The sequence below is a fragment of the Elgaria multicarinata genome, chromosome 3, assembly GCF_023053635.1.
Source record: "Elgaria multicarinata webbii isolate HBS135686 ecotype San Diego chromosome 3, rElgMul1.1.pri, whole genome shotgun sequence".
Taxonomy (NCBI): domain Eukaryota; kingdom Metazoa; phylum Chordata; class Lepidosauria; order Squamata; family Anguidae; genus Elgaria; species Elgaria multicarinata.
In genome coordinates this window covers 131,348,377-131,371,574 of record NC_086173.1, presented here as the reverse complement: position 1 = coordinate 131,371,574, position 23,198 = coordinate 131,348,377, and the positions used below count along the sequence as shown (strand labels likewise).

General features: G+C 41.5%; 1 protein-coding gene across 1 annotated transcript in view; it reads right to left on the bottom strand.

Moving 5' to 3' along the window:
• SHQ1 (SHQ1, H/ACA ribonucleoprotein assembly factor) overlaps positions 1-23,198 on the bottom strand; it is a 92,850-nt gene that overhangs the window by 58,795 nt on the left and 10,857 nt on the right. The window contains exons 6-10 of the mRNA XM_063121918.1: positions 20,436-20,548; positions 17,397-17,527; positions 2,113-2,267; positions 1,072-1,125; positions 732-855 (exon numbers count right to left, since the gene is read on the bottom strand). Of these exons, the coding sequence (XP_062977988.1) occupies positions 732-855; positions 1,072-1,125; positions 2,113-2,267; positions 17,397-17,527; positions 20,436-20,548 (577 nt within the window). The remainder of the gene's footprint in view (positions 1-731; positions 856-1,071; positions 1,126-2,112; positions 2,268-17,396; positions 17,528-20,435; positions 20,549-23,198) is intronic.

Here is a 23,198-nt window from a genome sequence, read left to right as displayed (position 1 = left end):
AAAAAAATGAATATTCTAAAATAAGGAATGAAACAAAAAATAGTATAAGAAGACCTTGCTATAGTTCTAATGTGTTGCATAGTGCTACTGCTGAGAATGTGGCTTCTTGAACTTTGGCTTGATGCAAATTGTAACACAGTAGCTGAGAGATCAATGCTTTGAGAACGTCATTCTCGATGGACATCGCACCTGCCCCAGGCCCCATAAATCTTCTGGGTAGCATTGCAAAACTGACTACGACAGACACCAAAGGTACTACTCAGCCAGGCACTATTTATCCAAGGATCAAGTCCCCCATACCACATCAGATCCATGTGTGTCCCCATGTCTTTGTCAAAAAAATGAGGGAGTGATTGGGGAGCAACTCATTTCATAGCACAGCCTAAGCTGTGTATTTTCAAGTAAACCCAAAGAATGTCTGCTCCTCACAAAATGTATGCTTTTTCAACGTGAATCTCAAAGCTCCAGGTGTCAACCTAGAATACTTTGTCCTACAATACTTCAGCTCCATTCTTTTACAAACACACTTCATTCTCCCCAATGCACCCAAGTCATCATGGTACCAAAGGTTTCTGTTTTACTAGATCTGTAGTAGTATCATTATCTAAAATTATGCTCTTGTAAACAAATTTATTCAACCATAAACAAATACTCAACCCCTTTGAAGCAGTCAGAGTATGAAGAAAGCATGCATGCAACTCAAACCATATATCAAATCTTAAATATTTTACCTAGTTGTAGTATCATACTTGTGTCACTTAAAGCCCGAGTCACTAAACTGAAGTGTCTGTAGAGCGGATAGCATAGAACTCTTCTTCCGAAGGATATCAGGACTTCCGAAAAGCTAGTAAAACTCTGTGTGGAACATTTTTTAAAAAGGAATATGATTATAAAGGAGAACAAAACAAATCTATTTCAACAGTAATGTGTAAGAAAGACTAAGTCTAAAGAATTGCCTGTAAAATTCCAATTCTGTTCCACATTCAGTTCAAGTATAATACTAATGCTTTATCAGATATGCCTATAAATTTAACATATATTGCCCTATGAATAGTTATACATTTATCTTACCTCCAGCCAACACAAAGTTGAACTCAATTTCCGTATATTCCACGGTGACTCAACCTTGTTTATTAAAAAAAAGGGGGGGGAGAGACTAGATTAGAACATAACACCATGTTTATTAAAAAAAGAGACTATTCTCATAGAAGTAAATGAAAACTGCAAGATATGCAATGTTGATTTATTAAAGCCTGATATATAATGAAGCACAGACTGAAATAAACTGAAAATTATATTGAACATATTGCCTAGCCATTTCCTTTGTTCTCTATATTGTAGAAATGTCCAAGGCCAAAACGGTTTGGAGGGGGAAAAAAAAGGTATTGTTTGTCTAGTAACAAATTTCAAGGCTAGAAGAATCCTAGGTGTTCCTAAAATTTTCTGGCACCAAACAATTTCAATTCCTTCCACACCCCTCACCTTCAGAATAACTGTCTCATACTCTGAAGTTTGAAATATTCACCTAATTGTTTGTCCCTTCGATCTCTTTCTTTCTTCTAAACTTTTTCTTTTCACGGAGTGAAAGCCCAACCCAACCCAACCATGGAGAAAAAACTGACTGAAGGGAATTCTTTGAAGGTACTATTACACAGAGTTCACAAAAGAAGGTGTAGAAACCAACTTGTACAATGGCCAGGTTCAGATGATGATGGGGGTGGGGGGGGAAAGAAATCGTCGTGGCTTCTTTTCCTCACCTGCGCATAGCTCTTGGGCCAGCAGTCAAAAACAGCAATAGCCCCCCAACCCCACGTTGGATTGTTAATTTCAAACTAACTTAGGATGCAATCCTATCATGTTTAGACAGAAAAAAAGTCCTACAACTCCCAGCATTTCCCAGTCTAAACATGCATAGGATTGTGCCCTTGGTAATAGAACATTTTGATTCTGTTTTTTAATACTGGAATATTAATAAAGGCCATGTCTCCCAGATGACAGACAAATTCCTTTTAGCCATACTGTTGGAGCCACTTAACTAAAGTTGCATGTGGGAAAATGTATATGTGTGGGGCAGGGGCAGGGGGCGGGGGGAGAGAGAGAACGAGAACTCACGTTCTTTTCTCCTTCAGTGGCATAGACTTCATAGCAATATGCCAGAAGTATATCAACCAAGCTGAGATATACTTGATGACAGGTTCTTTTATCAAGCAGGAAAGTTTTGTTAGTGAATTTTCTTAGCTGTTCTTTCTCATCTTCTGTAAAGGAAACTAAAAACAAAAAGGTTATTTTAACACACCATACCCATAGCCACACTAAAAACTGCATACCTTGAACTAACAAGGGTGGTATTGACGAAACTTTTTTTTTTTTAAGTCCTAGAACCCCTCCTCTGTTAAGTTAGCTTCTGCAGCACCTCCTTGCCTGTTTCTATTCAGAACAGCAATTTCCTTATGGCTTACTATAAACTTGCACCACACACTGAGAGAAAAGCTATAACTATTCCAATGTTCTATAGAAAGTAAGGCACTCATTTTCGTTCAGTAGCAATGAAAATGTTAAACGTAGGTCATCATCTGCTCCAGATCAAGTGAAGTAGAGGTGCATTATATAAAGGCACATCTGAGCACACTAGAGATCAGCAAGTGAGATTTGCAGGCAATTCCATAAGGTAAAAAAAAAATCTTTGATGGATTATTAATGCAACTTTTTTGGTTTTAAAGAAATCCCTTCAAGACTTATCCCACTCTCACCAACAGAGATATCTGCAGTTATCAACTACTTTGAAATCTAGCTTGAATAAAGATTGTTCCTTTTAATATAAGTGCAGGTATATTTCTTTGAATGTAAATGGTTTGAATAGTTGTCTGATGCATAAAAATAGTCAATTGCTTGAAAAAAGAGGAAGCTCAAATACTTCTTCCTCTTATTCCTTTTAATAAAAAAAATATCTATATGAACAGCATATCAATTACTTTAAGAATACAGAACCCGGAAAAATATGTGTAGCTTATTCCTAAAACCAAAAGGCATAGCAATACTTAAATTGCAGGTCAATTTTAACTTGTTTGAGATAAAAGCTATTAATGGGAGGCACACTTCGATTAAACCTGTAACATGGGAATCCATGACTTTGGTATGTGTGTATGTACTGAACCATGCATCTGGAAAAACCTTTACAAATTTATTTAATATGCAGATTAATATGCAGATGCTAAAGAAGAGGTTGCCAGAGCTAGTTATTTCAATGGAGTATGTCACACTAATAATGATCAAGTTTTTCCACTGAAAAAACAATCTGCAAATATTCTTCCTTGATGTGTGGTGTGTGTATGTATATGTGCTTTGACATTTAATTCCAAGCTAACAGGACAGGCAAACTCCAACAGCATGTGAACATACGTCCGCTTGTGCAACATGACTTTCTCCTCCTCCTCCTCTCTGCACCCCTCCCCATGCTCTTCCAGGAACAGCTCTGAAGAGTTCCCCAATCCTCCAAAGCAGATTTTGAGGGTGTACAGAATCGCCCCCTCCTTCCCCTTTCCTTCAGGCAATCTGGCGTCCTCCAGTTGTTTCGGACTACAACTCCCATCAGCCGTAGCTAGCATGGGATTCCTGGACTTGTAGCCTAAAACATCTGGAGGGCCTCAGGTTATATACTCCTGCTCTAAATACATTCAGATGGCATGGAATACAGAATTGTGTGGGATGCATGTAAATCCACTATAAGGGATATTTAGCTAGACCTCCTCACAAGAAACTATCTTACGGCTTGGATTCAGAGATAAAAGAGCAGAACTCCACTTGTAGGATGGGGGCTTTCCTGGCTCCTCACCCACCATCATAACTTTCTGGACTCCCCTCACCCACAAAGACCCGGTTGAAGAACCCCATTAAAATCTGAGGGAGCTGAAGCAGGATGGGGAAATTGAGGGAATTTGGCAAGGTTGCCTTGATCAAGCAGAAATGCCTTTCTACACACACACATGACATCTCAGCATCCAAACCAATAGAAATCTGATTTTTTAAAAATAAAAAAAATCAAGAATTAGAATTCCCAAATAATTTCACAGCACTCAAATAAAAACAGAATTAGAAACGATTAGAGCATAACGAAATTAGCCAACGATGCTAGTAAGTCACAGGTAGGGATCCTTTTTCAACCAAAGGGCTACATTCGCTCACAGGAAATCTTCCAGGGGCAGCATGCCAGCAGCAGGCAGGGCAAACGCATATGCACACACCATTTCTTTCTCTCTCACGTGCACACACTCACACACAGGACAGAAAATAGGCCCCAAAGCAAAGACAATTGGACAGAAAAGGAGGGGAAGCAGAAAAGAAGAAAAACTAAATATAGAGGTTCTCCAACCCTCCATGTCATTCGGATCTCAGGGCAGCATTCCCCCCCCCCCCGCCCCCTCTGCAAAGGCACTCAAACTGGGTCAAAAATTCAGCCTGGCTAAGATAGATGTATGGTCTCATCCAGCATGGCTCTTATGTTTATAGCCAAGCTGGGCATTTATACACGCACGCAACCACACACGACTTGCAGTATATCCTCACCACCTACGAGGAGCACATCTGTTCTGGTTTCCAGGAAACAGCCATGCTCCGCAAGCAGGCCATTCCACCTCCCACCCCCTGCCAATTTTCTATTTTACTTTTTCAACTGACAGTCAATATTCTATGACTACTGAGCATGGTCAGACCTCAACTGGTATGTTTTTGGATTTTTTTGCCCCACAGGGTGACTGTGTGTGTGTGTGTTTAGTTGTACTTCTGAAAACCTCAGGGTTCCCTGTACATATTGATATTATTATTATTATTTATTTATATAGCACCATCAATGTACATGGTGCTGTACAGATTACACAGTAAATAGCAAGACCCTGCACCCTCTCTTCTTTTTCAGAGGCCCTATTTTAACTCCAATTGTTTTGGCACTCAGTACCTGAGTTTGCTAACAGAAAAAATAAGAACACTATATATGAGCAGCTCTGCTTCCTCAGGACAAGCAATTATATTGAACCAAAGCTGATTGGTGTGAATGGTAATGGCTAATCCTACTTTTTATACCACCCAGTTCTTTTTACTGGAGAAAGCTAGTAATATGAATTATTATTATTAATATTATTGCATTTATAGCCCCCCTTTTTTCCTCCAAGGAACCAAGGTGGTGTACATAATCCTCCTCCTCTCCATTTTATCCTCACAACAACAAACCTGTGAGCTAGGCTGGGCTGAGAGTCTGTGACTGGCCCAAAGTCACCCAGTAGGTTTCCATGGCCAAGTGGGGACTAGAACCCGGATCTCCCGATTCCCAGTCCAACACTTTAGCCACTACACCACACTGGCTCTGAATACTTCTGGGATAAAGAATAAGGTGGCATAGGAGAGTGTGGATGGGGAGTAAATGATACCCATTGCATTCTAACAAAGTACCCTGAAGAAGGACCTGAGGATTCAAAACGTGTCTGAGCAATTTTATATTAAACATCCTTTAATATAAAGCCATTGGCTTTTTTAGCAATTCCTGTGGGATTTTCCCCTTTTGATGGCTTTGGATAAAGAATAAGAGACCCTATTTGCTCTAGGAAAAGCAAGTATCACTCATCTTTATGATGTAGAAATGGGGCAGTCAGGTGACCATAATGTAGAAGTGGACCTCCAATCTGTATCTTCCAGATCGCCACCTCTGCCGCAATGCACACATACAACCTGGTGTGGATCAAACCATTATGGTGGTCGTGACTTTTAGAACCCTTGTGAAATTCCTTTGCCTATCACGGCTGTAAAATATATTATAATGTCTGTGATGTCAGACACTAACCATTTCATTGAATTCAAGGGCCTAATAAATAAAAGTGAGACTTGTGAATATTTTATTTGGGCACTTAGAAACCTAAGGAAAGACAGGGCCTTTTAAAAAATTAAGTATCATTTTTCTTCTCCTATTAAAGGAAATTGGAGACTGATCGCTAGTAAGCAAGATGGATTACTAGAGACAAAATAAATTACCTCAGAGCATGTAAATGATATATTAAATGCGCACTGCTGCCTAAGCTTTGAAGACTGCTTGTCGCCTAAAACAGAGCTTCAGAATTCCACATTGTGAAACCGAATAAAATGAACTGTTAACTAAGCCGAATGTGACTTTTTAAAAACAAAACAAAAACTTGAACCCTTTTCATTTGGAGCCTGTAGGAGCAAGGGTACAGTGTAGATCTGAGCAGCAGCACAGAGCTGCTTTGCTACGTCCACCGCTCCCCATCCCCATGGGAAAGGCTACATAATTAGTTAGGCTTATGCAAAGAATTCGTTTAATTCACTTTATACAATGGAACCATGAAAGGAAAATTGGGGCTGTCAGCCAAAGGAATGAAGTGCCCTCTACTGGAGGGATACTTGGTCAGAAAGCCAATAATGATGGTGCCTGTACGAATATCTCTGCTGGCTTTCTTTGGAGAAATGTCTTTTCAGCAGCCTGGTGGGGGAAGTGTGGAGCAGGAAAAAACAACAGAGTAGATAGAGACAAAATGGCTTAAAAGCAAATGGATACATAACACAAAAGCTAAAACAGCACAGGTAAGTATGGCAGCACAAACATGTTCTGTCCAAAAGTATTAAAATATCCAGTGAAAATTAGTTTGAAACAGGAGAAATCAAGCAAATAAAACCAGTTATTACAAAGAATTAGTTCTAGTTCTACAAAGCAATTTAATTGCTATTTTATTTTAGTTTTCAGGCTTAAGTAATGTGTTTTAAGTAATCTAAGCTACATGGTCTAATAATGTTTTCAAGTATAATCAAGACTAGAGGAGTGTAACAGGAGGGTTACAGAGTGTACTCAAAATGCTGCCACCAGGATTCTTACTAGAACTGGCAGGACAGAGCTGTAACATTGCAATTTGACATTGTTTGAGGTGTTTACCATTTTGTTTTCAGGCCCAAATTTAGATGCTGATCTTGATATGCAAGAGACCTGTTGAATCAAGTCCAGCCTCCTATTGCTCACAGCAGCCAATCAAATATCTCTGGGAAGCCCATAAGCAGAACACTATGGCAATAGCCTACTCCCATAGTTACTTCCCCAGCAACTGGCATCCAGTAAGATGTTGTCTCTGAACCTAGAGATTTCATAGAGTAGGGATCTCCAACGTTTTGGGGCCCATGGATGCTTTGGAAAATCTGAAAATCTGCTATGGGCACATCTGTAAAATGGCTCCCATGGAACTGTGAGGGGCCTGGCTAGTCAAAACAGGTGTGGCGGAGGACAAATAGCAAAGCTAGAGGCTGGGACGGAGGGGAAAATAGCAAGGTAAAGGGGAGAGAATGAACAAGGCTAGAGGCTGACAGGAGGGAGAAACAGCAAGCTAAAGAGGTAGGCTGAGAAAGAGCAGCGTTAAAGGCTGGGAAGGAGAGGGAAACAGGGAGGCAAAGGGGTAGAAAAAGAGCCAGGTTAGAAGCTAGGAGGGGAGAATCAGCTAGCTAAAGAGGAGAGAGACTAGTGAGGCTAGAGTCTGACATAGCTAGATGGGACATGACATACAGGGGATCCCAGGATAAGGGAGGGATTATCCCTCCCTTGCCCCAGGATATAGCCCTCCCCTTTGGCCCCGGTTTTCTGCGGTCCCAGGCTGAGCCCGAGACCGTGGAACGTGTGGCCGCAGGTTGAACCGGCTCCGCGCAATTCCTCACAAGGAGCCAGGAGGAGTGCTGCACCCATCGGGGGTAGGGTGGAGGGAGTGGGGAAAGTAATTGAAATTTTAAAAAGTACTTACCTTTTGCGCACGAGTGTTTGTGCGCTGCTGGCCCTTTAATCCCCCCCCCAAAAAAATGCCAGGCGCAATTGCCTCTCCTTCTGAGGTCGTCGTGGTTAAACAGAGGAGGGATCTCACGTTAAACACAACATGAGATCTTCCCTCCTCCATCGCAGGATAACTGGTAAATCTAGCTAAGGCCTCAGAGGAAAGGGGAAATAACAAGGCAAAGGGAGAGTCTGGAAAGGGAGAGAAAAAGACCGCCTTTGCATCTTCTTTCTTTTTGAAGGAGGCAGGGAAGAAAATTTTGTGGGTGCCATTGGAGGACTCCACAGATGCCATGTTGGGGCTCCTGCCATAGAGCAATCATAACTAGTAGGTAAGACTTATTCTACATGAACTTGCCTTTAAGAATAAGGTAGCAAAGCACAGAAGACTCTAAACTACTGGCCATCACCCACATCTTGTGGCAGTGAATTCCATAAGCTAATTACATTTCATTTCTACTCATTTCCATGTCTGTACTCCACATTTCCTTCCAAAAGAAGTAGTTGACACACCAAAGCAAATACAATTGTATCAAAAACAACCATGAAATACAAAAATATATCTACCCATTGAAAATAAATGCTACAATAAGTTGTCAATAAAATTTTCCCCTAAGGGGAAAAATCAATTCTAATTAAATACAACATTCAAAAACCTAGAGTACAAAGGCAATCAGATCATAAAACACATCTTTTAGTCAAAAATATGCACTTACACTTCCCTTCTAGCAACCAATGCACCAAAATATTGTGACATATCGTTAAAGGAGACAAGTCCACCCCTGAGTCAGAGAGCCGAAAGAGACCTTCTAATCAAGCATATATTCATTAATTATGTGCTGCATAAAGAAGCACAGTCCCAAACCTCTTGCCAATCAATTTCACGAGTGGGACCAGTAACAAAATGTTTTGATGTATCCACAGCCATTAAGTAGAGTGTTCTCGTTCAGGGCTCCAGACTTCATGGAACAGGAGACTTGTGGTGCTGTTCAAGCCAGGTTGGGGGGGGCATTCTTGGAGAGGGAAAAGATATAGAGGACTGCTTTTTCCCCTGTCCAGCCCCACAACCTACCATCATCAATCCCTGTGTGTCTGTGTAAGGACAATTGTCACTAACATTCTGTAAGCTCATGAAGCTGGCAGGTAGTTTTGGAGTGTTTGGTTTCAATGACTTCTTTTAATTCACAAACATGTGTACTTCAGCACTATTATATTCTGTGGTATATCAATGTTGCAAATAAATAAATACTTCTGCTGCATGCACAGGGTGTTCCAAGCATGTAGAAATCATGAACTTATTCATGATCATATTTCTGGAGGGCCATTTCACTCCAAGGGTCAACAATCTTTGTTTCCTACTAGGGAAATCTCTGAATAATCTCACGTTCTGACATCATGAAAGAGGGAGAAACATTTCTACCTACTTTCCCCCATACCAAGCATGATTTTATAAACCTTTATCATGTCAATTAGTCTTTTTTTTTCTAAGTGAAAAAGCCTCTTAAACTTTATTTAGCCTTTCCTCACTGACAGAAGTTCCGTAGATGGACCAATATACTCAGGATCTTTTCAGTTGTGGCACCTGAGCAGTGTAATGCTCTTTCCAGGGAAACCCACTTAGCCCCTTCACTGCTTGCCTTCCCAAGCCCAAATAACAAGTTCATTCTGAGAGGCCTTTGTTGGTGGGTAGCTGTTGCTTTTAATTTTTGCTTCTAATCACTATAATCGTGTTATTGAGTGGGTTTTGCTTGTTTTCTGCTCTTGGAGACTAGGTTTTACAGGTCCTTATCTATTACTAAAACAGAAAGAAAAATTAAGAGTTGGGCGCAATTTCTATATTGATGATACTCCATTCTAAATCCCTAGATGTGAAACTTAGTAGTTTCACATACACGTTAAATGACTGTCGTGTACTGTAGCTGCTCCAGCTTTCTCTGAGAGACGAATGAGGCAAAGTGCTAGGCAATTTACAAAGCTTTATTGCAAGCAATAAACACTTCTGTAACACAAACTAGGCACCTTCTGTGAAACTCCTCCTTAGGCAAAAAATATGCAAACTAAGCAAGACAATTGTCCGTTCAAAGAAAAGAAAAGACTTTTCAAATGTCCATAACTTCAAGGTGGTTGATGCGTGGACGATTTTTTATGCAATCTGTCCGACTGTCTCTTTGCGCTAACCTCACTGAACGTTTTAGTTTTCGGTGATTCCTAGCATCAAGTAAGGTTACTGAATGCTCACCCCCGGAAGTTGACTCCCTGTCCATTGAAAGCATACAATTTGGCCTTGAAGAGATAGACTCCGGAGGGGGCAGATTTCCAGCTGAAGCCTCTCCCGTGTGAACCTCCTCCCCCACTGGCTCTAACTGCCTGGTTTCTGGCTAGGCGTCTTCTGAGTCTGAAGCTGTTTCTGATTGATTACCTGCATCACCTGCTCCCAATACAGGAGCAGTAGGGCTATACATGACAATGACACAGGTGATGACAGAACTTTGCAGGACCCCAAAGTAGAAATGCTACAGAACCAACCAAAAATCTCTCTCAACACCACTACTTTTTGGAGATTCACATCCAGGTATGAGTGGGAACATGGAAGAGCCATACTGCCAATCCCTAACTTGCACAGCCTCTACAGAAGGATACCATGATGGATAGTATAAAAGGCAGAGAGAGGTCAAGAAGAATCATTGGTGTCACACTCCCTTGTCTTTGACAGAGGCAACCTCACAGGGTAGCCAAGACAGTTTCAATATCAAAGCCAGACCTAAACCACAATTCAAATGGGTCTAGAAAATTCATTTCATCCAAGAATTCTTAAGAGTTCATACTAACGTATGCCAAACAAAAGAGGTTTTTTGTTTGAACACTTGTCTCGATAGGTAAGAGGAATCTTGGAATATCTTCTGTAATAACTGGGGGGAAGCAGTTCTAGAAGTTCTCTTTTAAAGAATTCCTGAACGTCCTTTTTCAACCGATCTTTGCAAAAATCCCATTAATATTTCTGAAATAGACAACTGCAAAAATGGATAAAGAAGCAAGTTACAAAGGAAAATATTTTGTCTCTTTGGAAATACTAAAACCACTGCAGTTTCAATACAGGCACAGCTGGGGGAAAAAATCAATAAAGCTAAGGGCATTCCATGGTGATTTTTTTTAATGTGTCAGAAGTATCCATGCAAAATGTCACCTACACTATTGTATTACATGCTACGTGGGAAAATATTAACCTGTTTTGAAGGGTAAGCCCTGCCACTACAGTGAGAATTTCACCTATTATAAATTGGGTCAATCTTAAACTCAATTTCATGTTATTACACAGTGTTAAGAAACTGCAGAGAAGAGTGGAGTCAAATATTTTTAAAACCCCTTTATTCTTCATTCCCCTTCTGCAGATTTTACCTTTATCAAGCTGATATGCTATAAAACCAGTGGACCCCATTTCAATCTGGCTTGACATCTGGATTAGGAAAGCAAACTGCCTTGGTCACCATGTGGGATGGCTTGTGCCAGGAGAGGGACAGGGTGAGTATAACCCTATTGGTTCTCTTGGACCTCTCAGCAGCTTTCAGCACCATCATCAATGGTATCCTTCTGGATAGGCTGTCTGAGTCGGGACACTGTATTACTGTGGTTCCACTCCTACTTGGATGGCCAATTCCAGAACGTGGTGCTAGGGTATTGCTATACCCCATGGCAACTGTGTTATGGTGTTCCTCAGGTCTCTATTTAATCCCCCATTTTTTTCAACATCTACATGAAATCACTGGGGGAAATCACTGGAGATATGGAGTGATGCGTCACCCAGCTCTACCTCTCCTTTTAATCTAATACAAATAAGGAAGTTGATATTTTGAACCAGTTCCTGGGGAGAGTAATAAACTGGATGAAAGCCAATAAACTGAGGCCATAGCTAGATGGGGCGATATCCTGGGGTGATCCACGAGATCGTCCCTGTGAGTTCACATGATGCACAGGGGAACCCAGGATCAGGGAGGAATAATCCCTCCCTTGCCCCAGGATCTCGCCCTGATCTTTGAGCCTGCTTTTTCCGTGGTCTTGGGCTGATCCCGAGACCACAGAACGTGTGTGTGTCATGGCTTGTCCCAGCTCCTCATGGTTACTCACAAGGAGCTGGGACCTGTGCACGGGGCACAGAGCTCCTCAGGAGCTTTGCGCCCATCAGGGGTGGGTTGGAGGGGAGCAGGGAAATTATTTTTTAAAAGAAATACCTACCTTTGAGCGCTCGTGCGCATCTTGGTTTTTTTTAAAGAAAATGGCAGGTGCGACGTTCTCTCCCTCCAAGGTCATCGCGCGTCGCATGTAAACAGAGGGGAGATCTCATGATAAAAATATTGCGAGATCTTCACCCCCTCCATCGTGCAATACAAGGTAGGTCTAGCTGAGGCCTGAGACTCGATCCAGATAAAACCCAGATACTTGTGGGTGGTTTGTCTGTCCAGTTAAGTAACATTCAACCTGATCTGGAGGGGGTTGCACTCCCACTAAAGGAGCAAGTTTTGTCATTTGGAGGTCCTCTTAGATTCTACTTTGTCACTAGAGGCATAGCTCAGAGCACCTTTTTATCAGTTTAGGCTTATATAACAACTATGACCCTACGTGAACAGCAATAGCCTTGTGACAGTTATTCACACTCTGGTAATCTCCTGTTTGGACTATTGCAATGTGTTATATGTGGGGCTACCTTTAAAAATGGTCCTGAAACTTCAGTTAGTCCAAAATAGGGAAGAGCTAGACAGCTTATTTACCTACCCAGACATTAAGATCATTATCTGAGGCCCTCCTTCAAGGGTTGTGCCCAATGGCATGAGGCAGGTAGCTAGAAGAGAGAGGGCCTTTTCAGTAGTGGCACCCTATTTATGAAATGCTATCCCCAGAAAGCTTGCCTGGAACCTACACTATGGTCCTCCCAGCACCAAGTGAAGACCTTTTTGTTCTCCCAGGCGTTTTGAGAAATGTTTTAGTGCTTTTTGAAATTAACTAATATAGTATTAGTATTATTATTATTATTATTATTATTATTATTATTATTATTATTATTATTGTAGTAGTAGTAGTAGTAGTAGTAGTAGTCTGTTCTACTGCTGGTTTTAATTTAGTTTTAACCTGCACTGTTTTTATTGTTTTAAAGTTTACACTGTACATTTTAATGTACTGTACAGTGCCCAAAAAACTTTGGTTACTGGGTGGTTTAAAAGTACAGCAAATAAATTTAGTACACCTTCATTAACAGAAAGGAAGATGCTTTAGATATAAAGCACTGATCCATTTTCTCTTTCAAACCTCAACCACTTCTGTGAGCAATCTTTCATACAAATTGGGAACTTGGGCGGTTGTGTGCCTAGCAATTTGGAAGTGAAATGCTCCCGGCAAAAGGAAGAGTTTTCTAGATACATTGGGGACAGAGAATTTTTTCGTAGGGTGGGAAGGAATTAAGGATTAGCCCGTTCTAGCCCCTAATGGTTTATCCCAGAGAGTATATTGGAGAATGCATGTCATGAGGATAAAAATATTTTCCTGCGCTATGCAGAGAAGTTTGAGAAAGGAGAACAAGGAGATCTCTTCTCCAAAGAACACCTTGTCCCTACTGCTAATACCGTTGTAAATGAAGACTCAGGGCTAAGAGGCAGTTATAAATGCCGAGTCAGGGCTCAGCCTCAAATGTGAGTTCTCCAGTGCTGTATAGCACAGTATGGAAAATCCCTAGGAAGGTGGGAAAGATAAAAACAAAAACTATCCACCTCCTGAAGCGTCTCACTTTACCAGGACTACAAGGCTCTTGGTCCAGGCTAGCTGGAACTTTAAACAGGAACACTCCTGTTAGGGGATGGGGATAAATTAAAACATTTTGTTGCAGGTCCCACTGGCTATTCTATTGTCCAACTGCATAGTCCACAACCTGATTTCCAGATCATGTTTGCATATGATTGTTTTTTACTTCTACTGTTGTACATAACAGGGATCTGTTCAGCAACAAGAGCCTCACTACTACATATAGACCAAATCACAACAGTTCTGGTGTAACAGAAGATTTCCCAGCATTACCTTCGGTGCAGGCACCTGTTGTTCAAACATCTTTGTGGCCCTCTACAGGTTTTGGCCTACAACTCCCATCATCCCTCCCATAGGCTATGCTGGGTATCACTGATGGGAGTGGTAAGGCCAAAACCCCTGGAGAAGACAAAACGCTTTAGAAAAGGAATCCCAACACCAGTTTAGGTAAATGAGCAGAGGGTTGGCATAAAACTGGTAAAACAGCCATCAGTCATGGAGAGAAAGTCAATAGAGAGAAAGTAAAGGACTACTGAGCAACGCTCATCAACAGGTGCAGAGGGTGTACGCTGAGGACTCGTAATCATCTGGCTAGTGCAAGCTGGCATGAAAGTGAGTGTAAATTAGATACATTAGGGGCTTTTAAATCTCTCTTTCACTTGTAGAAGTTATTACATTTGCTGCTATTCCATTTCTGACAAATTTAGAAAGACTGTTGCTATGCTGCAATAGTTATTAAATCCTGGGGGAGGGAGCCGCCATCTGCATTCAGCGCAAATCCTCACAGCTCAAATCTAACACACAATCGTTTTAGAACAAGTACCTGTGAAGTTGACGGAACTCCTTTTTCTTCTTCATTTTTGTGTGTAAAGGTTCTTCCGATCACAGGCTGACACCCCATCATGTGCAAACATGTTGAAGGGAACTTACTTGCATATAAGATGCTTAGGATGTACTTGCCATTTACCACCAGCGAAACTATAAAACACTGCCAACTAGTTAACTGTCACACTGAAGCAGCTGCTCATTCATGTGGTGTATACAATCAAGGAAGGGACACGTCTGACAGGTGAAAAATTGATGTGGGAATAACACTGCTTCATGATCTCACTCTGACTAAATTTGGATAAGCTAAATATACCACAAGGGCCCCATTTTCAAGCTGACAACTAAAACATGCACTTTTATAGGCAGGTAACTCAAATACCTATTTGCCCATATCATGAAAACAAGCCTAGGGTTGATAGGCGAGCCAAGGGGTAGGCCCATTGTGGCCCTCCAGGTGTTTTGGCCTGCAACTCCCATGATCCCTCCACACAGGCTACGCTGGCTAGGGCTGATGAGAGTTGTAGGCCAAAATATCGGGAGGGCCAAAACTTACCCACGCCTGGACTAACTAAATCCATAGAATCAGATTACTACAAGAAACCCTAAATCTTCACTCCAACTGTTGCTGAAGGGTGGACTCAGTTGTATATCCACTGCACATAACCCAGATCATGGTCCATCACAAAGATGAGAATTCATGCTGTGCCGATGGAACAAAGAGCTCCAGATGACTAACACAAGAACCAAGACGCCCACTTTTAGTTTAAAAGCACTGAATCATGCAACCGCAACACAGATTTAATACTCCTGAATAAAGATGTGAAGGCCTGTGGGGGGGGGGGGATCAGAAAAACAAAAACCTTCCCCCCCCCTGAAAAATAGGAAAAATTGAACAGTTTTGGATTATGAAATATTTTATTTTAGAATTTAAGACAAAATATTTATACATTGTTACCCAGCCTTTACTCTCCCCCTCAAAATGATTTCTAAAAACTATGTAATAAGAACACTAGAAATCTAAAACGTCTAGAAATAATGAAACCATGAGGAAATTCTTTTTTAAATCCTTTCTTTAAATCCAGCATTTTTATTATTCCCTATTAAAATAATCCCTGAGGAACCTAAAGAACATTCTACTAATGAACATCTATGCTCAGTTTCCTAACATACAAGCAGAGTCACCATTGTGCATTTTTGACAGTAAATGTGCATCCTTGACAGTTTGGGTTTTGTTCTACAGAGTCCTGTGTTTCTGATGATGTAGCAGTCTTTTAATATAGTTCTAATATATTCAGACAGTAATTACAAATTTACTGAGTTTACTTTTAAAAATTTAAAATAGAATGATAATTTCATGAGCAAACTAAGTTAAACATAAAATAACTTTAGGAACAGAAATGCTGCATCATGTTCCTAAAGCATCCTTCCTGGACCTGGTGCCTCTGGATGCTTCGGATTACAGTGCCCAGCATTCCTGACCATTGGACATACTACCATTGGACAATGTACCATGTACACTGATGGTGCTATATAAATAAATAATAATAATAACTACATGAAGCTGATGGGACCTGAAGTCCACAATATGTTGAGGGTGTCACGTTGGGTAAGGCTGTCTTAAAGCAACAAAGTGACTTAAGATTTGTAAAAAGCACTAAAAAAAAATCAGTCTTGCTTATTTTTCAATTTCTCCCAAAATTTCCATTTCCCCCCCCCCACTAAAAAACAGAAAACACACACACACACACACACACACAGCCACAAAATTTCCAGACATTTTATATCTCTACTCCTGAAGGTGCGACAATCAACTATTTCTTACATGAAATAAAATTATCCTGGTCAAGTAATATAGCATCTTTTTAATGTCGTATTTGGATTTTGCAACATAAATTACTTCACAAATAAAAGCTGTAACAGTTCACTCTTAATGTCCCTTAAATAGTGCAAGCTGAAGTCATTTTCCTCATCACAAGATTTCTGGCAGGAACAGAAAGTACTTCCACTAACAATAATTAAACTATAGAAGGGCATATAATGCACTCCTTAATACTGTCACAACTACAGTGAACCTAAAGACAGTTAGATAAAAGAAGACACACATCTTTTAGTACAGCACAATTTAAACACTGCTTTTTGTCAAAGCATTATGAAAAACCCACAGCCACTGTTTTGTTCAATCAGTAAGAGAAATGTCAGAGGAAAATTTTAATTGCTTATCTTTCAGCCCGATGGATCATCATCGTAAAATAGGAGCATAATTGATTGCTTTTGATCAGGTTTTTATTCCACTCTATTGGCCAATTCAAGAGTGTTGTGTTACAATCCCTGATCTCTGCCATCAAACAGGTAATTTATATATTCCTATGTGTGTTTCAGAATTGATCATCGACTCTGCTCTCCAAGGTACCATTTTCTATCTTGTTCTGACTGATAGACCTTAGGGTTCAAATAAAAATCAAAGAAGATCCCAGAAGACTGAATTCTGAATTCCTAGACAAACTCTGTCCCACTACCACTTTCTCTCAAGGCTAGTTTGTTGTTAATTTCCCCCTCAATTGGGAGAACCCTCCGCTTTGTCCAATCAGATCTGAATCCACTCAGTAACATTATTCTGTGTAAGTTCGAACCTCTCTTTGCTCAGAAGCCTGAGATTTCTCTATATTGGTGGGAATGCATTAAGCTTGTTTTTTAAGAGTAGGGAGGAGAACAAGTGAAAGAAAGGCTCCTAGGATAACGTTAGGAGCAGAGTGGCAGTTCACTGTGGAGGTAATTACCTCTGTTCCTATATGCCACTATACATCGTGAAATCTCAACTTCCCTCTAGCAAACTTCTACAGTCCTTTGAAAAGGAACAGAAGGATGTTTTGAGAATCCCTCTTTTGCACAAAGGAACGCCAAGTAAATGTTGAAAACACCCAGAGGTCTGCAATGGTCATGCAACAGAAAAGGAGCATCTAAAGTATTGTCCTACCAAGTGCAGGTTGATTGCTCTCATTCCAAGGACTGCCTTCTTGAGGAGACATCTTTGTTGCATAGGCTTTAACCCACCAAGGCTTGTATTTCAACAAATGGCAAATCACTTCATCTTCAAAAATGTCAGCACTGGAAAAATAAAAGAATTCATGCATTACACAATATCAGGCATTCATCCTATGGAGTGATTTCTTAACTAAGGTTAGCACAAATGATACTTTCACATTAAGACTGAACCCAGCCGAAATATAATTTTCCTCTTTTTTAAGTTTTGACCCATGGGACTTAGTGTTAGTGAATAACTGAAAAGTAATGGTTTATTTAGAAATAACCAACGATTAGAACATTGTATAACCCAAACACAAGCAAAACTGATCAACCTTATCTATTGAACAGTAAAGTAACTACCAAAAGAACGCTGGCCATTCTGAGGAATGCAACACACACAGTCCTCTGGCAAAATTCAACTGAGATTCCATGAGGTTAACAAAGAGTCCTTGGGCCATGAATTGGTCCCAACAGCAAGCATATAAAATGTTCCCTGCACTTTCTCTTCAATCAACATATTTAGGGGAGTAATTTCCTTTAAAGTGTAGCTCAATTAATCTAAACATTCTGGAAATCAAGCTTAGATGTAGTCCAAAGTGAGAATACAAAACTCTCCTGTTCAGCATTTGCAGATATTGACCAGTCTTTACAGATATTGACCAGCTAGAACTATTTCAATTCTCAAAAAGTATATAGGGAAGTTAAGTAAAAGTTGTTTAGATTAGAGCTCAGAAATTCTCCGTTCTTTTGTTGCAGGCAGCACTTATTTTTTATATTATAAAGCTGGAGTCTAGTTTTGGGTGATGCGGTGGCCAGGAGTGCATTTGCACAGTTAAAGCTAGTGCGCCAGCTGCGCCCGTTCCTAGAGATGTCGGACCTGGCCATGGTGACACATGCCTTAGTTACATCCTGATTGGATTACTGTAACATGCTCTACGTGGGGCTGCCTTTGAAGAGTATTCGGAAACTCCAGCTGGTTCAAAGAGCTGCAGCCAGATTGTTGACTGGGGCTGGTTACAGGGAGCACACAACTCCCCTGTTAAAACAGCTCCACTGGCATCTAGTCTGTTTGGGGGCACAATTCAAAGTGCTGGTTATGACCTATAAAGCCCTATATGGCTTGGGTCCAGGTTATTTGAAAGAACGTATTCTCCCTTATGAGCCTGCCGGTGCTTTAAGATCTTCTGGAGAAGCCCTTCTTTCAGTCCCACCATCTTCACAGGCGCGCTTGTTATTATTATTATTATTTATTTATATAGCACCATCAATGTACATGGTGCTGTACAGAGTAAAACAGTAAATAGCAAGACCCTGCCGCATAGGCTTACAATCTAATAAAATCATAGTAAAACAATAAGGAGGGGAAGAGAATGCAAACAGGTACAGGGTAGGGTAAGCAGGCACAGGGTAGGGAAAAACTAACAGTAGAAAGTAACAGTAGAAGTCTGCACAACATCAAGTTTTAAAAGCTTTAGAAAAAAGAAAAGTTTTTAGTTGAGCTTTAAAAGCTGTGGTTGAACTTGTAGTTCTCAAATGTTCTGGAAGAGCGTTCCAGGCGTAAGGGGCAGCAGACGAAAATGGACGAAGCCGAGCAAGGGAAGTAGAGGCCCTTGGGCAGGCGAGAAACATGGCATCAGAGGAGCGAAGAGCACGAGCGGGGCAATAGTGTGAGATGAGAGAGGAGAGATAGGAAGGAGCTAGACCGTGAAAAGCTTTGAAGGTTAACAGGAGAAGTTTATATTGGATTCTGAAGTGAATTGGAAGCCAATGAAGAGATTTCAGAAGCGGAGTAACATGGTCGGAGCGGCATGCTAAGAAGATGATCTTTGCGGCAGAGTGGTGAACAGAAACCAACGGGCTGATGTGAGAAGAAGGAAGGCCAGAGAGAAGAAGGTTGCAGTAGTCCAACCGTGAAATAACCAGTGCATGAACAAGCGTCTTGGCAGAAGAGACAGACAAAAATGATCGAATCCTGGCAATATTATACAGGAAAAATCGACAAGATTTAGCTACTGCCTCAATATGAGGAATAAAGGAGAGCGAGGAGTCGAAGATAAAGCCAAGGCTACGAGCTTCCTTGACCGGAGTAAGCGTAACATCATTGACAGTAAGAGAGAATGAGAGATGAGGAGAAGGTTTAGGAGGAAAAACAAGCAATTCAGTCTTTGCCATGTTAAGCTTCAAGCGACGATGAAGCAGCCAAGCTGAGATATCTGAAAGACATGCCGAGATACGATCGTGGGAACATGGGAGCTTGGTGGGAACATGGGAGAGGGCCTTCTCGGTGGCTGCTCCAGTGCTCTGGAACTCTCTTCCCGGGGAAGCTAGGCTGGCTCCCTCCTTGATGGGCTTTCGGAAGCAGGCTAAAACTTTTTTGTTCCAGCAGGCCTTTGGAGAATAATCTGGCCCTCCATCTATGTTAATGTCTTATGATTTTGTTGTGTATTTTAAACATTTATGGTTTTGTTCCCCCCCACCCCAAAAATGTATGTTTTAAACTTTGTAAGGCCGCCTTGAACCCCAGCATTGGGCAAAAGGCGGGATACAAATAAATATAATAATAATAATACCCATATCACTCCATCCATTCTCCATCCAGCTAAGTAACAGAACGCGAAATATGGTAGAAATTACTAAAACCTGAACAAGTGATCTCATTTCTCAGGGAGACTCGGCTGAAACATGTGCAAAAGCAGTTTTCCTTCCCATGGACCAGTGTGTGTCAATTTCCCTTATTATATTAGAGAGCACAAAGCCATAGATCCAGAATTCAGAGTGCTCATGGGTTTCCTTGTGCACAACTCGCAGCACAAGTGTATATGAATACTCTAATATACAACAAAGACAATATATCAAGACAAATAGGAAGCATACCCTTCCTATCCAGAAGCAGCAGCAGCCATTTAGATGCACCCACCCCTGCTCTATTGCTTAGTGAAGTGATGATGAACCAGATACTGCTGAAGCACACAATCAGGCAAATACTTACAGATAATGATCAGGATCAAATTTGGCAGCTTCTGCTGCCAGCCGTTTCTCTCTGCGTTCAACTGCAGGGGTCAGGTCTGGATTTTTAATATCAATAACATCATTCAGTTCATCCTGTAAGATGAAAACAAAAGAATCAACGAAGGTGTAAAACTGAAACAAATTCATTGTTAAAAATTTGGAAGAAGAAAAAAAGGCTACTCAGTCTTGTTCTGAGCTCCCTACCTCCTCCCGCTTGTCATGGAGAGAATTGTGCTGGCTGCCTCTCCAAGGTCACAAGGGTGACCTCAGAGATGAGGGGAAAGGGGGCAGTTCTGTGGGCGGGGACTGAGAAAGCAGGGATTCTCCTCCTCCTGATCTCTACATTCTATGGTGTATCCCCCTCTACCTTCCTAGTTTGTCTATCCTTCCTCTTTTCTCCCTTCTCATATGTCCTTTAACCGTCCTGCCTGCTTCCTTCTTCCTGTTTTTATCCTCTGCCTTAGCACTGCACTGCAATGCCTCCCAGCCCCACAGGTGTCCAGCTGCAGTTCTTTAAAGCGGTTCGACCAGAACGTGGACATGAGCCAGCTATCCGCCTCCTCAGATCAAGCCATCCTAGCCATGGTCAACCTGACTCTGCCCAGCACTGGGAGGCAGCCAGCTCCAGAGGCTCATCACACAGTGGTTTATTTTTTTTCTAATCCTGGAAACCTGGCTTATTCCTGGTTTGTTTCTGTGTCCCACCCAAATCTCTTTGCCAACCCACTAAGAGAAACCACTCCTCGGGCTAAACTGCATTTGCTTGCCTTTCCCCTGGACTCTTACTTTGCCTTATTTTCCCTGACAACCATTTTCTTTCCACGCCCCAACTCCTCCCTGACCTAAAGTTCCACCCATGCCAGAACTATACTTTTTAAAGCTGCTATGCATGGAGAGAAAAGCTTTAAGGGACCTATGTGTACATAAATACCATCTACCATCGGTTGCATGTTGGAAGCACATCTAAGGAGGATTCCCTGAATGTTACACCCACATAGTACAAAAATGAAAAACTCTCAAGGGGAACAAAGGCTGAGAAAAAGGATTACTGGCCATTTTTCCACTGGTTAAATGTTTTCCCAGCTGTATGGCTTGGTAAATCCTCAAGGCACTTAGCTAGTATCAGCTAAGTTCTTATCACAACACTGAGCAAGCCAAGGTCTGCCCCCAGGGAGCTATTATGCCTGACCATGGGAGCTGGTTTGTTTACACCGCGTAACCTCTGCTGTTGGGGAGAGGGACATAAATCTTACAAAACTTTTCTGCTAAGTCACCCCTGATGGGTGGATAATACAATGCACTAAAATCAAAGGGGGCACAGCAGTCACTGTTGGCTATAACACTTTTTTCAATTATCATGTCTGGTGGGAGGAAAGAGTTACCCTACAGAGGAATCAAGTCTCTGTGGGGCTTGTCTAAGAAGGGGAGACAGCTGCCAAAGACTTCTGAAGAGAGATCCAATCCCTGCTTATGCATGGGAAGTGGGCTGGTAACCTCATGAATCCCTGCTAGCCTTCTACGGCTGCTTGGGCATTTGGGATACCACCTGGGTGCTGGCAGAGGAGGGGAAACAACCCAATAATTAGCTGAACAAGCTGTGATGACTTTATTGGTCTGCAAGACCGACACTGGCTTGTTCACCGCACCAGGGTTAAAACAAATCTTGGGTCAGTGTTACATGTGAACATAGCCCATGTGGGTTGGTGGCGATTTATCACTTGACCTAGGTTCTTCATGTCTGGAATGCTCAACAAGCATTGTTAAAGTTTGCTACAACCGGAGCCGCTTTCCACATTGAGCAACTCTGATGTGGCTTTGATTTTTATTGGTCTCCGTGCCGCTAACACAATACATGGATAAAGCCATCTGAGTAGATTTATTATCCTGCTCTTTGACTAGAGTCCTCAAAGCAGCTTATCACAAGGCCCACACTCAAAAGAGCCAAAGCTTAGAGCCCCACCAGAGCAGGAGCTCTCACCTGCGGCTCCTTTCAGCTGGCGGAAGACAACCTTTACGGAGGGGAGGAGGAATCTTTTTTTCTGCCGCACAGAGCACCTGCGCAACTAAGGCTTGCATTTATCTGCACCATCTCTCTCCTGTCATCCTGCTACTCCAATGGGGAAAGATCCTGTCAGAGTTCTTCACAGCCAGCTTTGAAGAATACATCTGCAAACCTGCCGCCCCCCACCTCCCCGCTCATTCCCTTTTACATCCACATGGTTTATGAGTAAGTTTGAAAGCCGAAGCCCCAACATAAATCTTTACGGAACCCCACTGCTTCCATAATGGAGAAAGCTGAACGGTCCATTTAACACAATGCGTCGGTTTCTTATATTGTATCCTTCAGACAAGTGTGTGCTGTGTGGCTCTCTTTGTTTATATAGAAAGAAATGTATTTAAAAAGTAAAGCCAGCAGTACCCGAGCCAGACTATGATTCTGAGGTTTATAGTTAACTGTTATTCTGTAAACTTCATCTTAGAGGCTGCTAAGCGACCTTTCTTTTAAGTGTGTCCTTTTCCATTATGGATACACTAGCTCAAGCCACAGAAAGTCACTTCTTACACTCTACACTGGCCAATTACACAATGCAAAGTTTTGCATAACTTCCATTAAGTTTCAGGAACCAAGGGGTACCAACACCTGGTTTTATGCACATCTGTAGAAATCCCATGGTAACAGCTAAGCGTGTCCATATGAGAAGAAAACACAAGGTTTCCCTTGTCTGTTACTTAATCTTTACAA